General features: G+C 50.4%; 5 protein-coding genes across 5 annotated transcripts; 2 read left to right on the top strand and 3 right to left on the bottom strand.

Moving 5' to 3' along the window:
- Positions 1 to 42: 42 nt before the first annotated feature.
- On the top strand, positions 43 to 4,030 carry BO95DRAFT_445630 (lipase family protein). The gene is made up of 2 exons (XM_025587191.1): positions 43 to 659; positions 711 to 4,030. Exons 1-2 carry the CDS (start codon positions 300 to 302, stop codon positions 3,885 to 3,887), a joined length of 3,537 nt encoding a protein of 1,178 aa, XP_025439416.1. The 5' UTR covers positions 43 to 299; the 3' UTR covers positions 3,888 to 4,030.
- Positions 4,031 to 4,588: 558 nt separating this feature from the next.
- Positions 4,589 to 4,961, bottom strand: BO95DRAFT_466499 (uncharacterized protein; the record flags this gene model as incomplete). The annotated part of the gene is made up of 2 exons (XM_025589220.1): positions 4,589 to 4,780; positions 4,845 to 4,961. 2 exons carry the CDS (start codon positions 4,959 to 4,961, stop codon positions 4,589 to 4,591), a joined length of 309 nt encoding a protein of 102 aa, XP_025439417.1.
- Positions 4,962 to 6,504: 1,543 nt separating this feature from the next.
- BO95DRAFT_445633 (DNA repair ATPase SMC5) lies at positions 6,505 to 9,703 on the top strand. The gene is made up of 5 exons (XM_025587192.1): positions 6,505 to 7,035; positions 7,083 to 7,970; positions 8,031 to 8,103; positions 8,162 to 8,289; positions 8,342 to 9,703. The coding sequence occupies exons 1-5, from the start codon at positions 6,556 to 6,558 to the stop codon at positions 9,431 to 9,433; spliced, it is 2,661 nt and encodes an 886-aa protein (XP_025439418.1). The 5' UTR covers positions 6,505 to 6,555; the 3' UTR covers positions 9,434 to 9,703.
- Positions 9,704 to 11,366: 1,663 nt separating this feature from the next.
- On the bottom strand, positions 11,367 to 11,816 carry BO95DRAFT_445636 (uncharacterized protein; the record flags this gene model as incomplete). Its single annotated transcript, XM_025587193.1, has 1 exon — positions 11,367 to 11,816. A coding segment is annotated over exon 1 (209 nt), but the record flags the coding sequence as incomplete, so codon positions are not given.
- Positions 11,817 to 15,624: 3,808 nt separating this feature from the next.
- Positions 15,625 to 16,237, bottom strand: BO95DRAFT_225978 (uncharacterized protein). Its single transcript, XM_025581230.1, has one exon. It carries the CDS (start codon positions 16,140 to 16,142, stop codon positions 15,825 to 15,827), a length of 318 nt encoding a protein of 105 aa, XP_025439420.1. The 5' UTR covers positions 16,143 to 16,237; the 3' UTR covers positions 15,625 to 15,824.
- Positions 16,238 to 17,777: the final 1,540 nt, after the last annotated feature.

A 17,777-nucleotide genomic window follows, 5' to 3' on the forward strand; every position in this document is an offset into this window, starting at 1 on the left:
GACCCCTTAGGAAGTGATTGGTTCTATCCATGATTGCTTCCTTCAGTCGCCACTTGCGCCCAATTCCAGGTCGCAATTCTGGCTTTTTCATCAACCAGGAACCCCTTCCCCAGCGCAACATTCGATGTTCTGTTTGACCAGAAAAAACCCCTGTTAAACTTTGAGTTCCTGCGACAACTGCGGCGCGACTTTCTCTCTTTCTCACTCCAACCTATTCGACTTTTTGCCCATGGCTGAAACGAAATTCACGGCACATCGGTCAAAGCGGGTCAATTCGACTGCGATTCTGATGGGTTGAGATGTCTAGACTCTTCAGTCTCCGGAAAGCATGGAAACGGGATGATATCGAGCAGGCATACGAGCAAGTCGGTCGTGAGAATGACACCCGCCACGTTCCAGCTACGTCCGGCTTGCCTCTCCTTCCGAGGCCGCTTGCCTCTATGGTATCATTCATGACTCAGTCGACTTCATTATCTCTTCGAATTGGGTCATTTGTCGGAGGCGCTGCGATAGATGGTGCGAGAACTACGACATTGACCGGGCTGGAGCTCAGCAGAGCAATACTAGAGGGGATTTTGACAAGGGCTGGGCGCGATGTTGTCATCAGGAGCAGCGGAGAGTATGGCAAGGCAGAAGCAGAGTCATTACTCGAACGGAGCGTACGTCGTCCTTGCCGTGTTTTATCTTTATCAGGCTGACATTCGATTTAGCTGGCTACTTTGCATTCCACAATAACCTCGGCATCTTTTTTCGCCGCTGCCTCGTTTCATTTCTCCTCAGCTACACTCTCATCAGCAGCCAACATGTCTCAGTCACTACTCTCCACATTAGATGCAACCCTTGGCTCTACTGAATCATCTAGAGCTATTGCTGCAATTGTAACCCTCTTCCGGAGCGAGCTCCGAGACCTCAACGATTCCGAATTCGGGACCGAACTTCGAGCCGGAAGAATTGGTGTCGCAGATCTATTGGTTGGCTGTGTTGGATTTGCACTGCTCCAGCGCTGGGGCCGAAAGAACACAGAACGGCATGCACGTGGAATCGGGGGTGTGGAATCCGTATGGGACGTGGTTATCCTGGACAATGGCGTGAGAGCAGATGTTGTTGGTACACATCAAATGGAACAGCCGAGGGCTGCTATTGATGAACCGCGTGACGAGACAAATCGCTCATCATTCATGAGTACTGGGAACGATGAAGAAGACTTCGATGCTGTACAGCGACCAGCAAGCATCATTGATTCCGCAGAAAGGTCCCACTTCTCTCTTCCCACGGAGAACTCACATCAAATCTTCGATGATGATATCCGCTTGTACATCATGAGACAATTGCCTCAAGGTTGCCGTGCTTCTATAAGAACCGACATGGTGCATGCCAGGACTATCACGGTTGAAGTATTTGATGATGACATTGGAGAAATAGCTGCTCCACCAGGTACAATGATGATCGAGGAGAGACACCATGATGGTAATCTCTCCAGATCTTCTAGCCAGGGTCAGCTTCCTAAACATACGATGGTATTCAGGACCGCCTTCACCAGGTCTAACAATGCCGATGTGAGACCAGCCAGTCATCAAGACAGCATGGCATGGCATGTGGGTGACGAATGGGAACTTTCCCGGTCGCATCGAAACCTCGGGGATCCGTCGTTCGCCACAATAGGAAACAGTCTTGACGACCCATCAAACGATAGGCTGATGACCACAGAGCAGCTTTCACCCGAGGATCGCTCAGAGGATCCCACTATCAGTAAAACTCGAAGTGTCAACCCGAATCCTGTCAAGCTTGATCGCGGGAATCCAGACCCTTCGTCTCTCAACAAGCGAGCAGCCACATTTAAAGATAGTCCTGTGAAGTCTTCTCCCGCGAAAGGAGCGCAAAGGGTCAAGTCTAGCAATATTGGTAAAAAGGATATTGGCAAGCGCCCATCCACGAAACTATCTGCAGAGAAAGTAAAGCCCCCGCCATCGTCCGAAAACGCGATTCCACAAGGGAGACCTCTAAAGGGAGCAGCGAACGCGCGAAAGACAGCAGCACAACAGAGTCCCACCAAATCCGACCGCAGCGGGGCTCACGAAGCAGCAGCGACATCACCAAAACGCGGACCATCATCACCTGTAGCGAACAGAGGTTTGCCCAGAACCCCGTTGCAAGAGCATCGTGTGAAACCCGCGGCTTTTCCAAAGACGGGCCGTCCTGAAGCCCGCGAGGGTAGCCACACAGGCAATTCAAGAACGGAGTATTACGCCGTGCGCGAAAAGTCAAAGGAATCTCTTGTTAACCAGACGAAGGTCTATGCTCAAGAACCACCAAACACACGACCCGGGTCCCCTGTCACAAGAAGAACCCATGTGCGTAGTAGCAGTTCTCTGTCACTGACCAGGTCGGAAAGTGATGTGACCATCTACATTAATAAGGATGGCCGTCCCAGCTCCTCTATGTTGCACCATCACACTCGAGCATCATCCCCGAGCATATATTCTCTTGCCACAGCGGGGTCTGAAACATCACTTCTACTCGCCCATCGTCCTCGGAAAAGTGCTTATGATGATATAGAAGCACTTCAAAGCTTGGGCCGGGATGGTACCGTGCCCGGCATCTTCCCTGCAAAGCACTTTGTGCAGAACATCAGACGTTTTTGCAGATTCTCCTCGGCTTCATATGGATCGCATGCCTTGAAGGTCATGGGTGTTCCGCGCCTGACTAGTGCTCTACCCACCGAAGAGGTATCTAGCCCGGAACATAGTGATTTCTCTGATCACACAGGCTTGCCGGCTTCCACGATCCTCTTGTCCTCCTTCGTCGACTCTGCGGGTGGAACTAACGCCGCAGGGGAAACGGAAAGCGGTATTCCTTTAGTACACTACCTTTTCCTTGACCATGAATCGAAAGCAGTTGTTCTGACTCTGCGAGGGACATGGGGTTTCGAAGATATTCTGACCGACATGACTTGCGAGTACGATGACCTTGAGTGGCAAGGTAGGAATTGGAAAGTCCACAAAGGAATGCACGCTTCGGCCAAGCGTCTTCTGATGGGAGGAGGAGGACGAGTCATGTTGACGATCAGAGCTGCACTAGAGGAATTTCCAGAGTATGGGCTGGTACTGTGTGGACATTCGCTCGGGGGAGGCGTTGCTGCACTCCTTGCAACAATGATTTCCGAACCCAGCAGTGATGCTTTTGGGGCATCGTTCACAACCACTTCCTATCAGACCACGAACTCGGGCTCATCTGATAGCGATGATCAATCCTTTGGCAAAGCCTTCTTTGTGCCCCCCGGCCGGCCTATCCATGTCTATGCATACGGTCCTCCCGCGACAATGTCGCCTTTCCTGCGTCGCGCAACGCGGGGATTGATCACTACCATTGTTAATGGTCAAGATGTGGTTCCTTGCCTCTCGCTCGGCATTTTGCATGATATGCATACAGTAGCTGTGGCGTTCAAGGGTGACATCTCTGGCGCTCGCTCTCATGTGGGATTTCGAGTTTGGGAAGGCTTCAGGCAAAGTATTGTGAACAAGTTCTACGTCAACGAGCCGCCTATCCTCACACACGCCGGTCATGGCGTAGGAGAAGATGCGTGGGCATGGAATACATTGAAGACGCTTCGTGAGGAAATGAGCGCGCCCAAACTGCTACCACCCGGTGAGGTATTTTTGGTGGAAACAATGAGGGTTTTGCAGCGAAACGCTTTCACGTCTGAAGTGAGCAGTGATGGCCATCCAGTGTTAGGTCGGCCTGCAACCAGAGCACAATTGATATTCGTTCGAGATGTTGAAGCCTCTTTTGGAGAACTCAGGTTTGGCTCAGGAATGTTTAGTGACCACAATCCAGCAAGATATGAAGCGAGCCTTGCTGCACTTGCCCGTGGAATTTTGGATGAGTGATTTGTTTTGACTTCATGCCTACAACATAAAGTGATGCTTATATGATCATGTATTTATGAAGCCTCGAAATACCGGTTCCATTTAGTCTTCGTGGTTCTTGAATAGGTAGTGGACGGGAGAAGAGTGATTATATACAGTCGAATGCTAATTTTGGGAATAAACCATGCAATCCTCAAGATATCGCCGCTTCAAATGTTCAGCTCGCACAATATTCGCGGCTCTCTCGTAGCATGCCCAAGAGTAGCCCTGATAGTGCCACCCATGGCATGAGAGCCGATACTGGATACAAGGATCACATGGCTCGACTTGTATTCATTGAACGATGAATAGCTGGTCTGATGTTGGTCTCTGAAGTTCATCTCGCGTTCGATACCCACTCAGAGCACCTCTTCTCGAACGTGATCCAGTCTTATTTGGAGACTGTTCGTTCACGTATGTCTTAGTATGGTTAAGACAGCTCTGAAGTCACCAACAGAGACCAGGCGAATTTTGCTCACCGCACCGCCCTCGACGTAAGGGAAAATACAGCGCAGCTGGACCTTACGCCATAGGGCTCCGCATAAGGTGACGATCAATCGCCCGGACATTCGTCACTTGAATGCCAGTCCATCGCATAAGGCTAGCAAGCAGTAATCGAACCAACCAAGACATTGGGCGGTGGCATTATCTTTTTGAGCTCGCATTCTTTCAGACTCAATCCTTCACTTGTTGTGCGGCGGCTCCTTCTTCGGCTCACTGAATTGGTTCTGAGTTCTTTCTTCGATTCTAGCCTCCAGATTCTGAAGCTGCTTCTCCACGAGTTCCTTTTTGGCCATCAGGTTTTCTCGCATACCTCTGAGCCCGGTGATTCGCTCATCGATCGTCGGCTCAAGTGCCTTTTGTTCTTGGACTTTCTGCGGGAGAAAGAGATCATCAACAAAGAGCTTCCCGCGATCAAACTGGGGTCAGAGCCCATACCTGTTGAAATTGATGTTGGGATTTCTGCGAGGCGCCAAAAAGGGTACCGGAGATAGTGATGCAAATCACGGCGCCTGCTAGGGTAGCTCGTGGGATATCTTTTGGCATGCGAAACATCTTGAAGGTTGGAGCACTTCCACGTCTTGCGGTAGTGGGAAGTGAGATTGACTTCAGCGTCGATTGAGAAACAAAGCTGTCGCAAATACCAAAATCACGAAGAGGAGAGGGGGCGAAGGCGGAGCATAGCAAGTCGATAACTTGCAACAAAGAGCTCCGAAGTCCCCGACCGGCGGAAGGGTGTCAAAAGTCGGCGCTAACCCCAAACGGGGCCAGATGGGCGGGTGCCCGGCAGGTCCAGAGTTTCTTTGTTCCCCTTCAACTCGCGTCGCGTCCGCCCGCGTGGCCCCATATCTTTCTTTATCACCGTTCCCATATCACCCAAGGCGGTGTCAACAATCAAAGCTTCTCTTTTCCCCTTCTCTCCCTCCTCCAAATGCGCTGGTGGTAATCGCACGGCGTGCTCGCCAATTATCAAAAATGCCCTCCGGACGGTTCGTTCCTCGCCGTCGCACCCGGTCGGAGGAGGAAGATGATAGCGACGATGCATCATCCTCTTCCTCCGGGTCGGCTCCTAACAATCCAAACCCTCGATCCTCAACCCCGAACAAGCGCCGCAGAATAAGCACCGATGATAATGATCAGCCTGATGAGGGATCTGGACGCTCTGCCAGTGAATCAGGCGATGACGAGTCGAGGGACGAATCATCCTCCTCGGGCTCAGCTACCGTAAAACCGGACCCCCGAAACTCGAATACGAGCCAGCGCTCCAAATCGAGCACGCAAACCGCTCGACAGAGTCAAGGAGGATCAGGGGACACTGCTAGCGAAGAAGAGGATGATTCCGACGGATCTGAGGCACCAGGAGATGGCAATGAGGACGACAGCGTACCAGATCCCACTCAGGCCGGCGGCGCGGATGGCACCCAATCTCCCGAGACCAGCGCAAATGAATCGCAACCTGCCGATTTGAACGAGTTGACACCGGAAGGTTACAAACCCGGTGCCATCGTTCGCATCAAAGTCACCGATTTTGTCACTTATACATCGGCGGAGTTCTTCCCGGGCCCGAAACTGAATATGGTCATCGGACCCAATGGAACTGGCAAAAGTACACTTGTCTGTGCGATATGTTTAGGACTAGGATGGGGGCCGCAGGTACAAACAACTATAATTGCACGTTCCCTATTGCTTTGTCTAATCAACCTCTACATGTTAGCACCTCGGGCGCGCCAAAGATCCTGGCGAATTTGTCAAGCACGGTTGTCGAGAAGCTATCATCGAGATCGAGCTTGCAGGCGGAAGGCGCTTTCGTCGCAACCCCGTAGTGTCGCGGACCATCAAACGCGATGGCAACAAAAGCTCCTTCACGATCAACGGGAAGCAGGCTTCCCGTCAGCAAGTGTTGAAACTCGCCCAGTCCTTCGCCATTCAGATTGATAACCTTTGCCAATTCCTTCCGCAAGACAAGGTCAGCGAATTCGCTGCTCTCACGCCCATCGAACTCCTCAACTCGACACAGAGAGCTGCGGCGGGTGATGAAATGGTCGAGTGGCACGAGAACCTCAAAACCCTGAGGGCGGAACAGAAAAAGCTGCAGGCAGACAATCAGGGCGATAGAGATCTTTTAGCGAACCTTGAGGACCGACAAGAGATGCAGAGAGCTGATGTGGAAAGGATGCGACAGCGAGCTCAGATCAAGCGAAAGATTGAGATGCTGGAAATTGCTCGCCCGGTCACGCAGTACACGGAGCTTCATACGCAGTTCAATGAAATGAAAAGAGAGCGGGATTTGAAGAATCAAGAATTGGCGGATCTGGAAAGAGAGCTTGAACCTGCCTTGAGGGCCTTGAATGATAGGCAGGACTACTGTGTCAAACTGGATGATGTCATAAAGCACAGAACTCAGGCGTTCGAAACTGCGGAGAAAAAGGCTTCAACTGCCGCTGCGAAGATTGAGCGGTTCGAGGAGCAATTCAAGGATTTGGATGACCAAGCCGAAGCTGAGAAGAGAAGTGGGCAGAGTCACAGGCAGAACATCAGTAAGGTTCAGCAGAATTTGAACAAACTCCGGCGTTCTTTGCAAGAGGAAGAGCCTGCAGCTTTGGATCTGGACTCCTACAACGAGAGAATTGTAAGTACGCTAAGGCAAATCCAGGGTCCCTTGCTAATATCGGACAGCGGGAGAAACGAACGGAGATCAGAGAAATCGAGGCGCAGGCGAATAAACTCAAAGAAGAAAGACGGCCTCTTCTAGAAGCACACAAGCATGCAGTGGATCAGATTAGGGAGGCAGAGGGACAGCTCAGGAATCTCGATTCTCAAGCTGGCCAGCAGGAATCAAAGCTGGAACGCATATCTGCGGACTCTGTCAAAGCTTACCGATGGCTACAGGAAAATCAGAGCCGGTTTGAGAAAGAGGTCTTCGGTCCTCCAACCCTTACCTGCTCAGTCAAGGATCCTGAGTACGCCCACGCTGTCGAATCGTTGCTACAACGCACGGATTTCACTGCATTCACCACGCAAACCCGGAATGACTTCAGGACGTTGCAGAAAGCTCTGGTTGAGCAGAGGCTCTCAGACATCAGTATTCGTACCTGCTCTGCCACCTTAGATAGTCTTCGCCCATCCGTGTCCGATCAGCAAATGAGAGATCTTGGATTTGATGGATGGGCCAGAGATTTCCTGAGCGGACCCGAGCCTGTGGTAGCTATGCTTTGTAGTGAAAATCGCTTGCACCAAACCCCTATAAGTCTTCGGGATATCAGTGATGAGGAGTTCACGCAGCTGCAAGATGGACCCATAAGCTCCTGGGTGGCCGGGAAGCAGACTTATGCTGTGGTCCGGCGACGGGAGTATGGTCCCAGTGCAACTTCCACTCGAGTGAGACCGGTCAAACCCGCAAAAATGTGGACTTCACAGCCGGTGGATGAGTCTGTGAAGGAAGACATAGTGAGGAGGATCAAAGCACTCGAAGATGAGGCCAGCGAGCTGCAGGAGAGGATGAATGGTGATAGAGCCAGACTCGCTCAGCTGGGTAAACGATATGAAGATATCGATAACGAGAGGGTAAGCAGGAACATCATGCGTTGTGCCACTACCTTCAGTGCTGATTTTGACCCCATACAGAGACAACTCGAGCAGGAGAAAGGCGAGAAGCAAACGGCACTTACAAACTGGAGAGCAATTCCGGAGAGAATCAGTAAGCATAGAGCTATACGAGATCGGTACTGGTTAGGATGCTAATTTGATTGAAAAAGACCAGGAGGAACGCAAACAGAGGGAGATCCAGGCAATGATTGATGAGGTGAGATCGAGGGTTAAGGGAATTCGCAACCAACAAGCCCAAATATCGATCAAAAAAGCCGAGGCTGCCATCGAATATGCGGTAAGTCTCGGGACAGCCATCGAAAATGCACAGCATTGCTAATAAGCGGCAGACTGCGGTCAATGTTCTCCATCGACTACACGAGGAACTCATCAAAATCAAGATTCGTCACATCGAAGGCATCTCCGATCTCGAGGCTCTTAGAGCACGTAACGTGCAGCACCAGGAGAGGCTGAATGCAAAGCGCGACGAAGTGAAGGCTGCCCAGCAGCAAATCAAGGACACCACCGAGCGAATGAAGAAGCTATACAAGGAAGCGCAAAAGATCCTTGCAGATGCTAGCAGACAACCCGATCTGGCTGAATTTATCCCCACTCTGGCCAACCACACCACCGATCAGCTCGATGCGGACATTGATGCCGAGAAGGCGCGCCTCGAGCTCACCCACGGAGGCAACAGCGGCGTGATCAAGGAGTTCGAGGAACGGGCTCGTCAAATCGACAAGCTGCGCAGCAAGCTCTCCGATTTCGACAACAAAATGGCGGACTACAACCACGCGATTAACGAGATTCGCGGCAAGTGGGAGCCCAAACTCGACCGCATCATCAAGAGCATCAGCGATGCCTTCTCCGACTCCTTTGCTCGCATTGGCTGTGCCGGTCAGGTCACCCTGGACAAGGCCGAAGAGGAAACCGGCCCCAACGGCGAGGCTGCCGACACGGACTTCGACCAGTGGTCGATCCAGATCCACGTGAAGTTCCGCGAGCACGAGAATCTGTCCCTACTAAATGCCCACCGGCAGTCCGGCGGCGAACGCGCTGTCAGCACGATCTTCTACCTCATGGCGCTCCAGTCGCTGTCCGCCTCGCCGTTCCGCGTTGTCGACGAGATCAACCAGGGTATGGACCCGCGGAACGAGCGCATGGTCCACGGGCGCCTGGTCGACATCGCCTGCGCTCCGTCTGAAAGCGGCGGCGGCGGTCAGTACTTCCTGATTACCCCCAAGCTTCTGAGCGGATTGACCTACAAGCCTGGCATGCGGGTTCTTTGCATCTACAGCGGAGAGCACATGCCTGAAGACTACAACGTCCTTAGCTTCGGCGAGGCGATTAACAAGATGAGAGCCGTGGCCGGCCGTAGTAAGGGCAAGGGAAGGGCGATCGACGGTGTCCGAAGCAACGGGGACGTCGGAGTATACGGTTGAATGATCTGAGACATTACCTCGTCCTCCGTCTCGCGCGTATCTTTGGATAGGAGTTCTCTTTCACATCGTTTCTTGCAGGAGTTCGACTCGCTTGTGATACCTTTGTTTGGTTTGGATAGGTTAAAGTGACGACGCCGGGAAGAGGGTCATGATGAATTTTCTTGCAGGTGCCAATCTTGCTTTATGTTTTCGGATGTACATGATAAAACATAGGGAATGGTGGGGATCACGAATGAGACATTGCATTGTTGTTGTCTTTTGCAAAACCACAATACAGTTACCCTCAAAGAGTTTCTTCTTCGCCTAGGGAAATTAGGAGGAGCTTGATCACAGAGATGTAAGCTCGCTATCAACATCATGGATTCTGAGTGCTGCCAACCTGTAAGATCTATACATGCTTGAGTGCGATCGAAAAGTATCAAGGCATAGAAACCAGCTGTCTAGAACGATATCCTTTTGTATTCAGTCATTTTCCCTACACTCACCCTCAAAGCCTTGAATGAGCACATAGTAACAGGCAAGGCATATTCGAATCAAAGTGAGTTCTCTCCTCTCTCAACCCCCTCCTTGATATTTTCAGGAATGGTTGAGACTATCAGCTACCGCTTTACTATCCGACGGATCCTCGCCAATCCATAGAAATACTCTAGTCGCTTCAGACTCGGTACAGTCACAATTTTGTTGTGTCCTGTTGGAGTTCACATGGGAGGTGCTCCCCCCCTCCCCTCCGATATCAAGATGGGAAAGGATATACCCTCCCTGCGCACACAGAACACAAATGAACAATGATAGGGGAAAGGATTTGGAATTCTAGGTTTTCCATAGAGCACTTTTCAAACCGGTCCGGTTGAGCAGCAGGGCCATCCCTGTATATTGGCAGGTGTATATACATGCCACTCCACAGGTGTGATCGCATGCGCCATGAAAAGAAGAAAGAAAATGCACGTTGTGGACATGCCTTTCTTACTTATCCTTTTTATCGATTGCGTCAATTCATAGAGGACTCTACATTGCTGTTTCTTGTCAATCTTAAGGCTGTGTTCACCCAATACACATGTCAACCTAACCCGGTCTTTTCAATGAGCCGCAAGACGGCTGTTATTCGGCGGATGTACTCCGTATACTGTGAGTATATCCCCGAGTTATAGTACCTACCTACCTCCCTACACGGTATGCGCATGACAAAGCCAGTACCCACCAATGACAAGATATGTCAATACAGAGAACAGGATTGGCACAGCCCAGACGAAACCAATCCATCGCGATGCACAACTACATCATGATTATCATATCCTCTCGCTCAACATCTCCCAATCGATCATCCGGTGAACAGCATCCAGAAGAAAAAGAACTCGCATAAGACCGTCTGCAGAGATCAGCCATCCCACATCCAGCCTAATCTGATCGCCTCCCTCCCGGCGCATCAGATTCGGACTTTTTTTGGTTGCTGCTTGTTGCATACCGCGACAAAACTTGCTCGGATAGAAAACACGGCAATTGCATGGGTAGTATAAGCCCAAATGTCCTCCAAAGTCTCCATTCGGCCCAGAGGGTATGGTGACAAAGTGGGTGGAAGACTGGACGACAACAGACAGAGTTTTGGTGATCACCGCGCAGTTGCATTGCATGATATTCGACGATGAAAGGTTATAATTTGCTTTCTCAAACCCTTCCCCTCGACACACTGCATTTCAGTTGTCCAGTTAATAAGGATTTGGATGTGATAGCTCGGTCCTAGTACAAATTGTTAGCTAGCCAATCCGATGACGACTCATAGAGTCATTACAGTGACCAAGTCCCAGGCAAGATCAAGCAAAGATAAAAGAAAAAAAAAAACCAAGACACAGCAAGCAGGCCCAAGGATGATCACCCGGGGATGATAGGTTGGTGATCTGATCGCCCATCCACTGGCTTTTTCCCCGCATCATCCAACTGGAACCGTCCAAGCATTTCCAATCCTCTCTTCTTACCTTACCTACAGCACAAGTACAGACACTGCACCTGAAGGGCTTTCTGGTCCCGGCGCTTTTCAACCTGATTTCTCCGTTTTTTTTCTTTTCCCTTCTGCATACACCTCATAAGATTTGACAAATCCCAGCTGTGGGTTCCCGTCAGAAAGTTGTCGGGAATTTCCGCTGCGGTGATCCAAAATCTCAATCTGAACTTGTGTTTCTCACTCTGCATGCATGCATGCGTGGAGTGGATCAATCACCAATGTTAAAGGCGGTTTAAGTAATACACATCAATGAGACGGTCATAGGCATGAGGTAAAAAAAAAACAAGCAGTGTCGGCAAAACAGAAGAAGCAAACAAAGGGCGGAGGCAGATGATGAAGAAACACTACTGCTACTACTACTTACATAGATGCAACAATGACTACTATTACTATCACTACAGTACTCAAGAGTAGCAAACAATCACAACCAACCCAACAAACCAATCAATTTACCTATAACAATGGTGCAGAGTATCTACATAGCGATAGTATGCAGATAACTTCGTAGAAAACAAGCAAAGACAAACCGGGACGTAAGTCGAGTAATTTGGAAGCAAACCTGCCCCCCCCCCCCCCCCTACCACCCCCTTGCCCCCGCATATTGATCCCAATCTCGCCCGTTCCAACCCGCGCCGCCGCCGCCGTCGTCGTCCGTCGGAATTGCAACCTATCCCCAAGCCTATACCTATGAAATCTTTCAACGTCCTCAAATGAATTCTCGTCTAGAGCCGCTGAGGGGGGGGAGGAGCTAAGTTTCCTCTTCTGTCCCATGCATGCATGCAGCAGCAGAAGGTTTTCAGACCTCTAAAGGATGATATCAGAAGTTCAACGGACCCCCGGGCCCCAGGCAGTACTGTACATAAGGTGTATACTTTACCTCTCAGTATGTGCTGGCTACTATAGAGTTTCCAAAGTTCCTGCAAAAGGAAGCAGAAAGCGCTGAGATCGACACGACCATCGCCTCGATCGGGTGTGCGGGGAGAAATCCGTGATTGGTGCAATATTCTGCGAAAAGAATCTTGTTCGTTTGGTTCGCTGCCAGCCAGCCAGCGATCCCGCCCGTTGGGAAGCCGTTCTTTTCTGGGGGATGATTTCATGATCGAGTCGCGTTAGCCCGTCTGCAGTGCAAATCCCTTTTTTTTTTCTTCTTAAGACAGGGGCGGCGATCCGGAGTCGCCGAATTGAGGGGAAATGACCAACAAGCGGTAGTGGATGGTGAATGAGGAGAAAGTATTTACTACTCGTATGGGTATGAGTACGTGGTGATAGGGCTAAACTATGGTGTGGAGAGTGGAGAGATTCTATACTACTATGGAGTGTAGCATAAGATATGTTCGATTAGAGTCGGTTATTGTGTTAGTCCTTGACGCTCTGGGTTCAACGGTAGGTCATGGTTTGATGACTATTTTCTGAACAATAGGTTCCGTAAGATGGCCACTTTGACGTTGGTTTGGTTGATTTGATCGTAGTTAGCCTCTAGTTCAGCTGTCACTGATGATAACTTATGTGAATCCCCCTCCTATTCTTTCTCTCTGACACGCTGTTAGCTACACTGACAACGGCAGAATCTTCTAGTTCGTGGCAAACTTCTTACGCACCTTTGTACTCATACCGAGTACTATGCTTTATTTCTTACTGATTGACGGGTTGTCCACCAACCAACCAACCTGTCCATAAATTGGGGCAACGGGAGAAGAGACGGGAGGGGGCAAGAGCTATAGTAAATCTGAAGTATAGAGGCATAGATTAACACCTCAAGATAGTATAGCAAGGGCCAGCCCCCCCCCCCCGCCAACGTGGCAATTCGCGGCGAGCCCCAGAGGAGAATCATCTCCGTCAACGAACCATATCCTGTTCGAAATGAGAGGTTATCATCACCTTTCAAGGCAGAGAGTGAGTTTCGAGTTTCGGAACAGTGATCGATGGGCGCATGCCGTGCATGGCTGTCTAGAGCTGGCCAAAGGAAAACTAACTTCAACCACAACAAGGGCCAGTTCTTGTTTTGGTAGGACTGACTGCCTTGTCAGAGGCAGTCTGTGTGTAGCGCTTCCATGACGTGAAAGTCAGATTGTTATGCTGGGGAAGGAAGGGAAGAGGAATGTCCAAAGCGCATGCATGGACCGGACTGGACGAGACTAGACGGTGGTCGATATGGCGCCACCGTGACCCGACCCTGCTTCCCGGGAGAGTGAACGATAATCAAGGCACTGGTGCAACAAAAACCCGGAGTCTCGGGTCCGTCTAGATGGGGAGGTCCATCTCTCTAGTATCTACTCCGTACCCTTGTTGACCAGGCGAGGGACGGTTGGTGGGTGAGGGTAGGAGGGGGTCGATCCGATGGGGGGGGAGGGGGAAAGAGCAAGATGATTCTCACACCAACAGACTTGGTCACTGCTGGCATTGTCCTCCCCTCCTCGTCCTCCTCCTCCTCCTCCTCCTCCGCGTCATGGGCTGGCTCGCTGCTGGCCATCAAGAACGCGGAAAGGTGGATCTTCAAACGATCATGGAATTGGCTAGTCGAGGCGAGCAGATGGCAATCCCAACATGGTTTAGTCGTGGATTTTAGTACCAACGGCTTTGCCCCCCCCCCCCCTCTCCCCCTCTCCCTCTTTGTGTTCAGACAAACGATCGATAAGCGAAGACACTAACTGTGGTAGTTAGCACGAGGAGAAAGAAGAATGAATAATGAAGTGGAAATGGCAACAGCCCGTTTTGGATCGTAAGCTGCGACCAAGAAAGAGCCCGCGTCACCACCGCCCTGGTACCCGCTCTCTCTTTCTCTCTCCACTTCTGGAGTTACTCGGTGTTGCGTTGCGTAGCGATGTCACTTCCTTGTTGCCCTAGTCGTTACAACGTAAGAGTAAGAGGAGGGTTACAGTGAGTTAGCGGACGATCCCACCTCCCCCATCCCTTTTCCTTCCATGTACTGGATGGAGGACAGCGACACGGGACCCTGAGCCAATGCAGGCAACCCGGTCGATCAAGGACCAGGCAAAGCCAACCTCATGCAGTGAGGATCGAAGGAAGCGCGGCCGATTGTAACCGTGTGGTAGGTATGTATGTATGTATGTTCAGGAAAAGTTACTCCGAAGACGGGACGTGCACAAGCAACGCCCACATTTGCATACCCAGAACTGCATTCCTCCTATCGACAACTTGACGCTGAACAGCTACAGACCCAAAAACGAGTGAAACACATGTCTCTGCACCGGTCAACACGACCTGGAGAGTAGCTAAGTATGCGTATGCGAGACAATCAGCCATGCGTAGTGTGCAGAAGAGACACACCAGCGGTCAAAAGGAGGCTGAAACAGCCCATATGCGCTCTCAGTCACAACTCCCTTCTCTCTATCTCTCTCGAGCAAGAAAGGCGGTTGGTGAAGTCTGACTAACAATGAGTCATCAAAAAGAAAGCCATCGCATTGAACAAGAGACCAGGTCCCCCGGATCAACAATGGCTTGTGGTTGGCTTGCTCGTTTGCGTGCAACTTCCAGGGTATCATCCTATGAGGGCCTTTTTCTGCGCTGCCGGAGATGAGAAACTTCTGTCGGCAGGTGCATCGACAAGCGAGATGACGGGGTTTTTGCAGCAGCAGCAGCAGCAGCAGCTTCTGTCTGACGTTCGTTTGTTTTCCCAGTGGTCAGTGGTTTTTCCGTAGATTTCCCCATGTCCTTCGACTCTGCAGCCGCAGCCGCCGTGAGATGAGCTATTCAAAGCCTCTAATGATCATCTGACATTCGTCTTGTGATTGAGGTGAGTGCGATGCACAACCTAAAGCCGCAGGCACAGCTACACATCTCTCTCTTTCGATCCTGCAATCCTCGAGGAAGACTGTACCGCATGTCACGGGAAGAAGCGATCCAGCCAGTAACGCAGTCACAACTTCATCCTGTAGATGAGAGCAATGGGAAAAGGATATCTTTGCCACTCTGCAATACGATCGCAAACATGACTCTACCGTCCACTGGCAAGATCTTCTTCCCTTTTCCCCCATAGTAAGCTACACTCCGTCATGTTGCCTAATGCGGAGATAACCACCCACCATCCATCTCTTGCTTCTGCTGTTTTGCGAGACACACCAGCCTTCCTCAACGAGATCTTCGCATGCGCATTCATTCTCGTACTCCGAGAAGAAGGCAACACGGTGGAAGTTCCACTGCAAGTTTCAAGCCAACTGGTAGAATATAGAGTCCAAGTACAAGAGGCGAGATACGCGGAAGTCGTAGACAGAGGGGGGTGAGGTTCTACTGCGCACGCGGTTGAAGCACCCACTATGCGGCAGTTGGATACGTAGTTTACGGGTGGTTTACTGGAGCTGAACCAAGGCCGTTCAACAGGTAAATGGCCGAGACTAGACAATGGACAAGGACTTGATAACTACGGGACCATAAGGCTCATTGTGGATGAGACCTGACTCGGTAAAATGAAAAAAGAAAAAAGAAAAAGGGCATGGCAGGAGACAGACACGAGAGGGGTGAGAAGGGGACGTGGCTGGAAAATGATGTACGTCCTAAATTGGTCCGCAGAGTCCCGTGTCGATCCTTTTCGCTGGCGGAATAACAGAGAGTGAGGGAAAAAAAATAATAAAAAAGAAAAGGCAGGACTGGAGGCGACGATTCGCTCATAGCAGAACCAGTCCCAGGTCGTATTGGTAGGCAAATCCAGGAAGAGAGAGGTAGTCGAGTAAGCACAGGATCAATAACAGGGTTCATTATTCATGAGGGTAATTTTTTTTTTTTTCATTTCTCCCTCTCTTTTTGCTTCGCCTTCAGCCGAGTCGAAGCCGATGGAGGGGGGGGTCGGAAGGGAGAACTAAATCCCTAATCAGCTAGTCAGGTCTCTTCAATCCTCGGTCATAAACCTTTTTCTGGAGAAGTTTTCTGGGTCTTCCACGGGGCACGACTAATCTCCTTCGGGTAAGGCTCCGGCATGCCACGCCGGAGATCTGTTCGTCATTGTTTGGTAGCAACTAATCGGGGGCCGCTTTACCGGACAGGGTAATGGAAACGACCAGGGTGTGTGTGGTTGTGGGTGTTTGAGTTGTCGTCCACAAGGAGGGAGGGGGAGCGGTCGATCATACATGACATTTTTCCAGGTGGAAAAGGTTATGGAGAGTTTAAAACCAATAAAAAAAAAAAGGTACGTAGTACTTGCACATCACTACATCCAGACCGTTCTCATCCCCTCTAGGATCGTTAATCAGTACCTCGGAGTGACTGTCATCCGCCAAAAAGGAGATTCAGAGAATGGTCCCGCCAAAAAAGTAAAAATCCCAGCTGACAGGCAGATAACAACTAACACACAAGTGTATGCGGTAAGGGTACTCCATGTGTGTATAATACCCGGCGCGAAGGATGATCGACTTCGTCCCTTCCCCCCTCCCTAGTACCCGAGAAGGAATGTAATTTCCGTGACTCCTGTGAGCTTGGGAGTTTTCCACGTATAATCTTCGCCAATCTTCCTTCGGCATAATCCTTGTCTCAATACTCGATCGGAGCGAGTGGGTGGGAACCGACAAGGGGAACAAATTAATCTCGAGTCAAAAATTAATTATGATAAAATGGACAGAAGAGGCTGAAGCTATGGCCACCGCACTTTACCCAGGGCTAGAACCATTTGCGATTATACCCAGTAACTTACGTATGACTATCTAAGACTATTCTCCGGTCCTGATTTAGGTCGTTGACAGCTATGCTTAACGTTGATACTATCACGATCTGCTGACTTCGACCGACTGGCAATAATTCAGCAACGGAATACACTCCTCAATAGGACCTAATGACAACTAACTATAGTCTATAGTATATCAACTTATGACTTGACAGCTTTCTTTCCCCCCATTCCATTCCCAAACTTCAATTCAACAGACTTTTCCCAACAATTGGATCATAATTCTCCGATCTATACCTTACTTTCCAGGAACCCAATCCTCTTCAGACGCACGTCGATTCACGGCACTCAGTGTATGCACATCAACCACCAACTTACCTCCCCAGCGCGCCGGATTTCCAGTCAAGTATCCACAGATCCAGAACAATGAAACATCAACTTCTCAATCCATGCTGACCTGGCACATTTGCTCCCTCCCCTGCAATCCCAATAATCAGACATAGCACATCGCACATATTATCCAGCATAATAGAAAGGAAAACCACCCACCCATTTGAACCCACCTGCCAGGCCACAAAAAAAAAAGACTCACCACAAATTTAATTTCACCACCTACCAATAACAAGATGCCATTTCCCGCGGGTGGGATTTAAAGTTTCCATTGACGTGTCGACGTGAACCTTGTATGGAACCTAGTCTCGAGGGCACTGGTTTTTTTTGGGGGGGGGGGGGGGGGG

The sequence above is a fragment of the Aspergillus brunneoviolaceus genome, assembly GCF_003184695.1.
Source record: "Aspergillus brunneoviolaceus CBS 621.78 unplaced genomic scaffold BO95scaffold_60, whole genome shotgun sequence".
Classification (NCBI taxonomy): Eukaryota; Fungi; Ascomycota; class Eurotiomycetes; order Eurotiales; family Aspergillaceae; genus Aspergillus; species Aspergillus brunneoviolaceus.

Bases quoted from the DNA above. Each gene is read 5' to 3' on its own strand.
- BO95DRAFT_445630 (XM_025587191.1), top strand. From the start codon at position 300: ATGTCTAGACTCTTCAGTCTCCGGAAAGCATGGAAACGGGATGATATC. The intron at 660-710 runs GTACGTCGTCCT...CATTCGATTTAG, and splicing joins AGTCATTACTCGAACGGAGC to CTGGCTACTTTGCATTCCAC.
- BO95DRAFT_445633 (XM_025587192.1), top strand. From the start codon at position 6,556: ATGCAGAGAGCTGATGTGGAAAGGATGCGACAGCGAGCTCAGATCAAG. The intron at 7,971-8,030 runs GTAAGCAGGAAC...GACCCCATACAG, and splicing joins AAGATATCGATAACGAGAGG to AGACAACTCGAGCAGGAGAA. The intron at 8,290-8,341 runs GTAAGTCTCGGG...AATAAGCGGCAG, and splicing joins AGGCTGCCATCGAATATGCG to ACTGCGGTCAATGTTCTCCA.
- BO95DRAFT_225978 (XM_025581230.1), bottom strand. From the start codon at position 16,142: ATGAACCCTGTTATTGATCCTGTGCTTACTCGACTACCTCTCTCTTCC.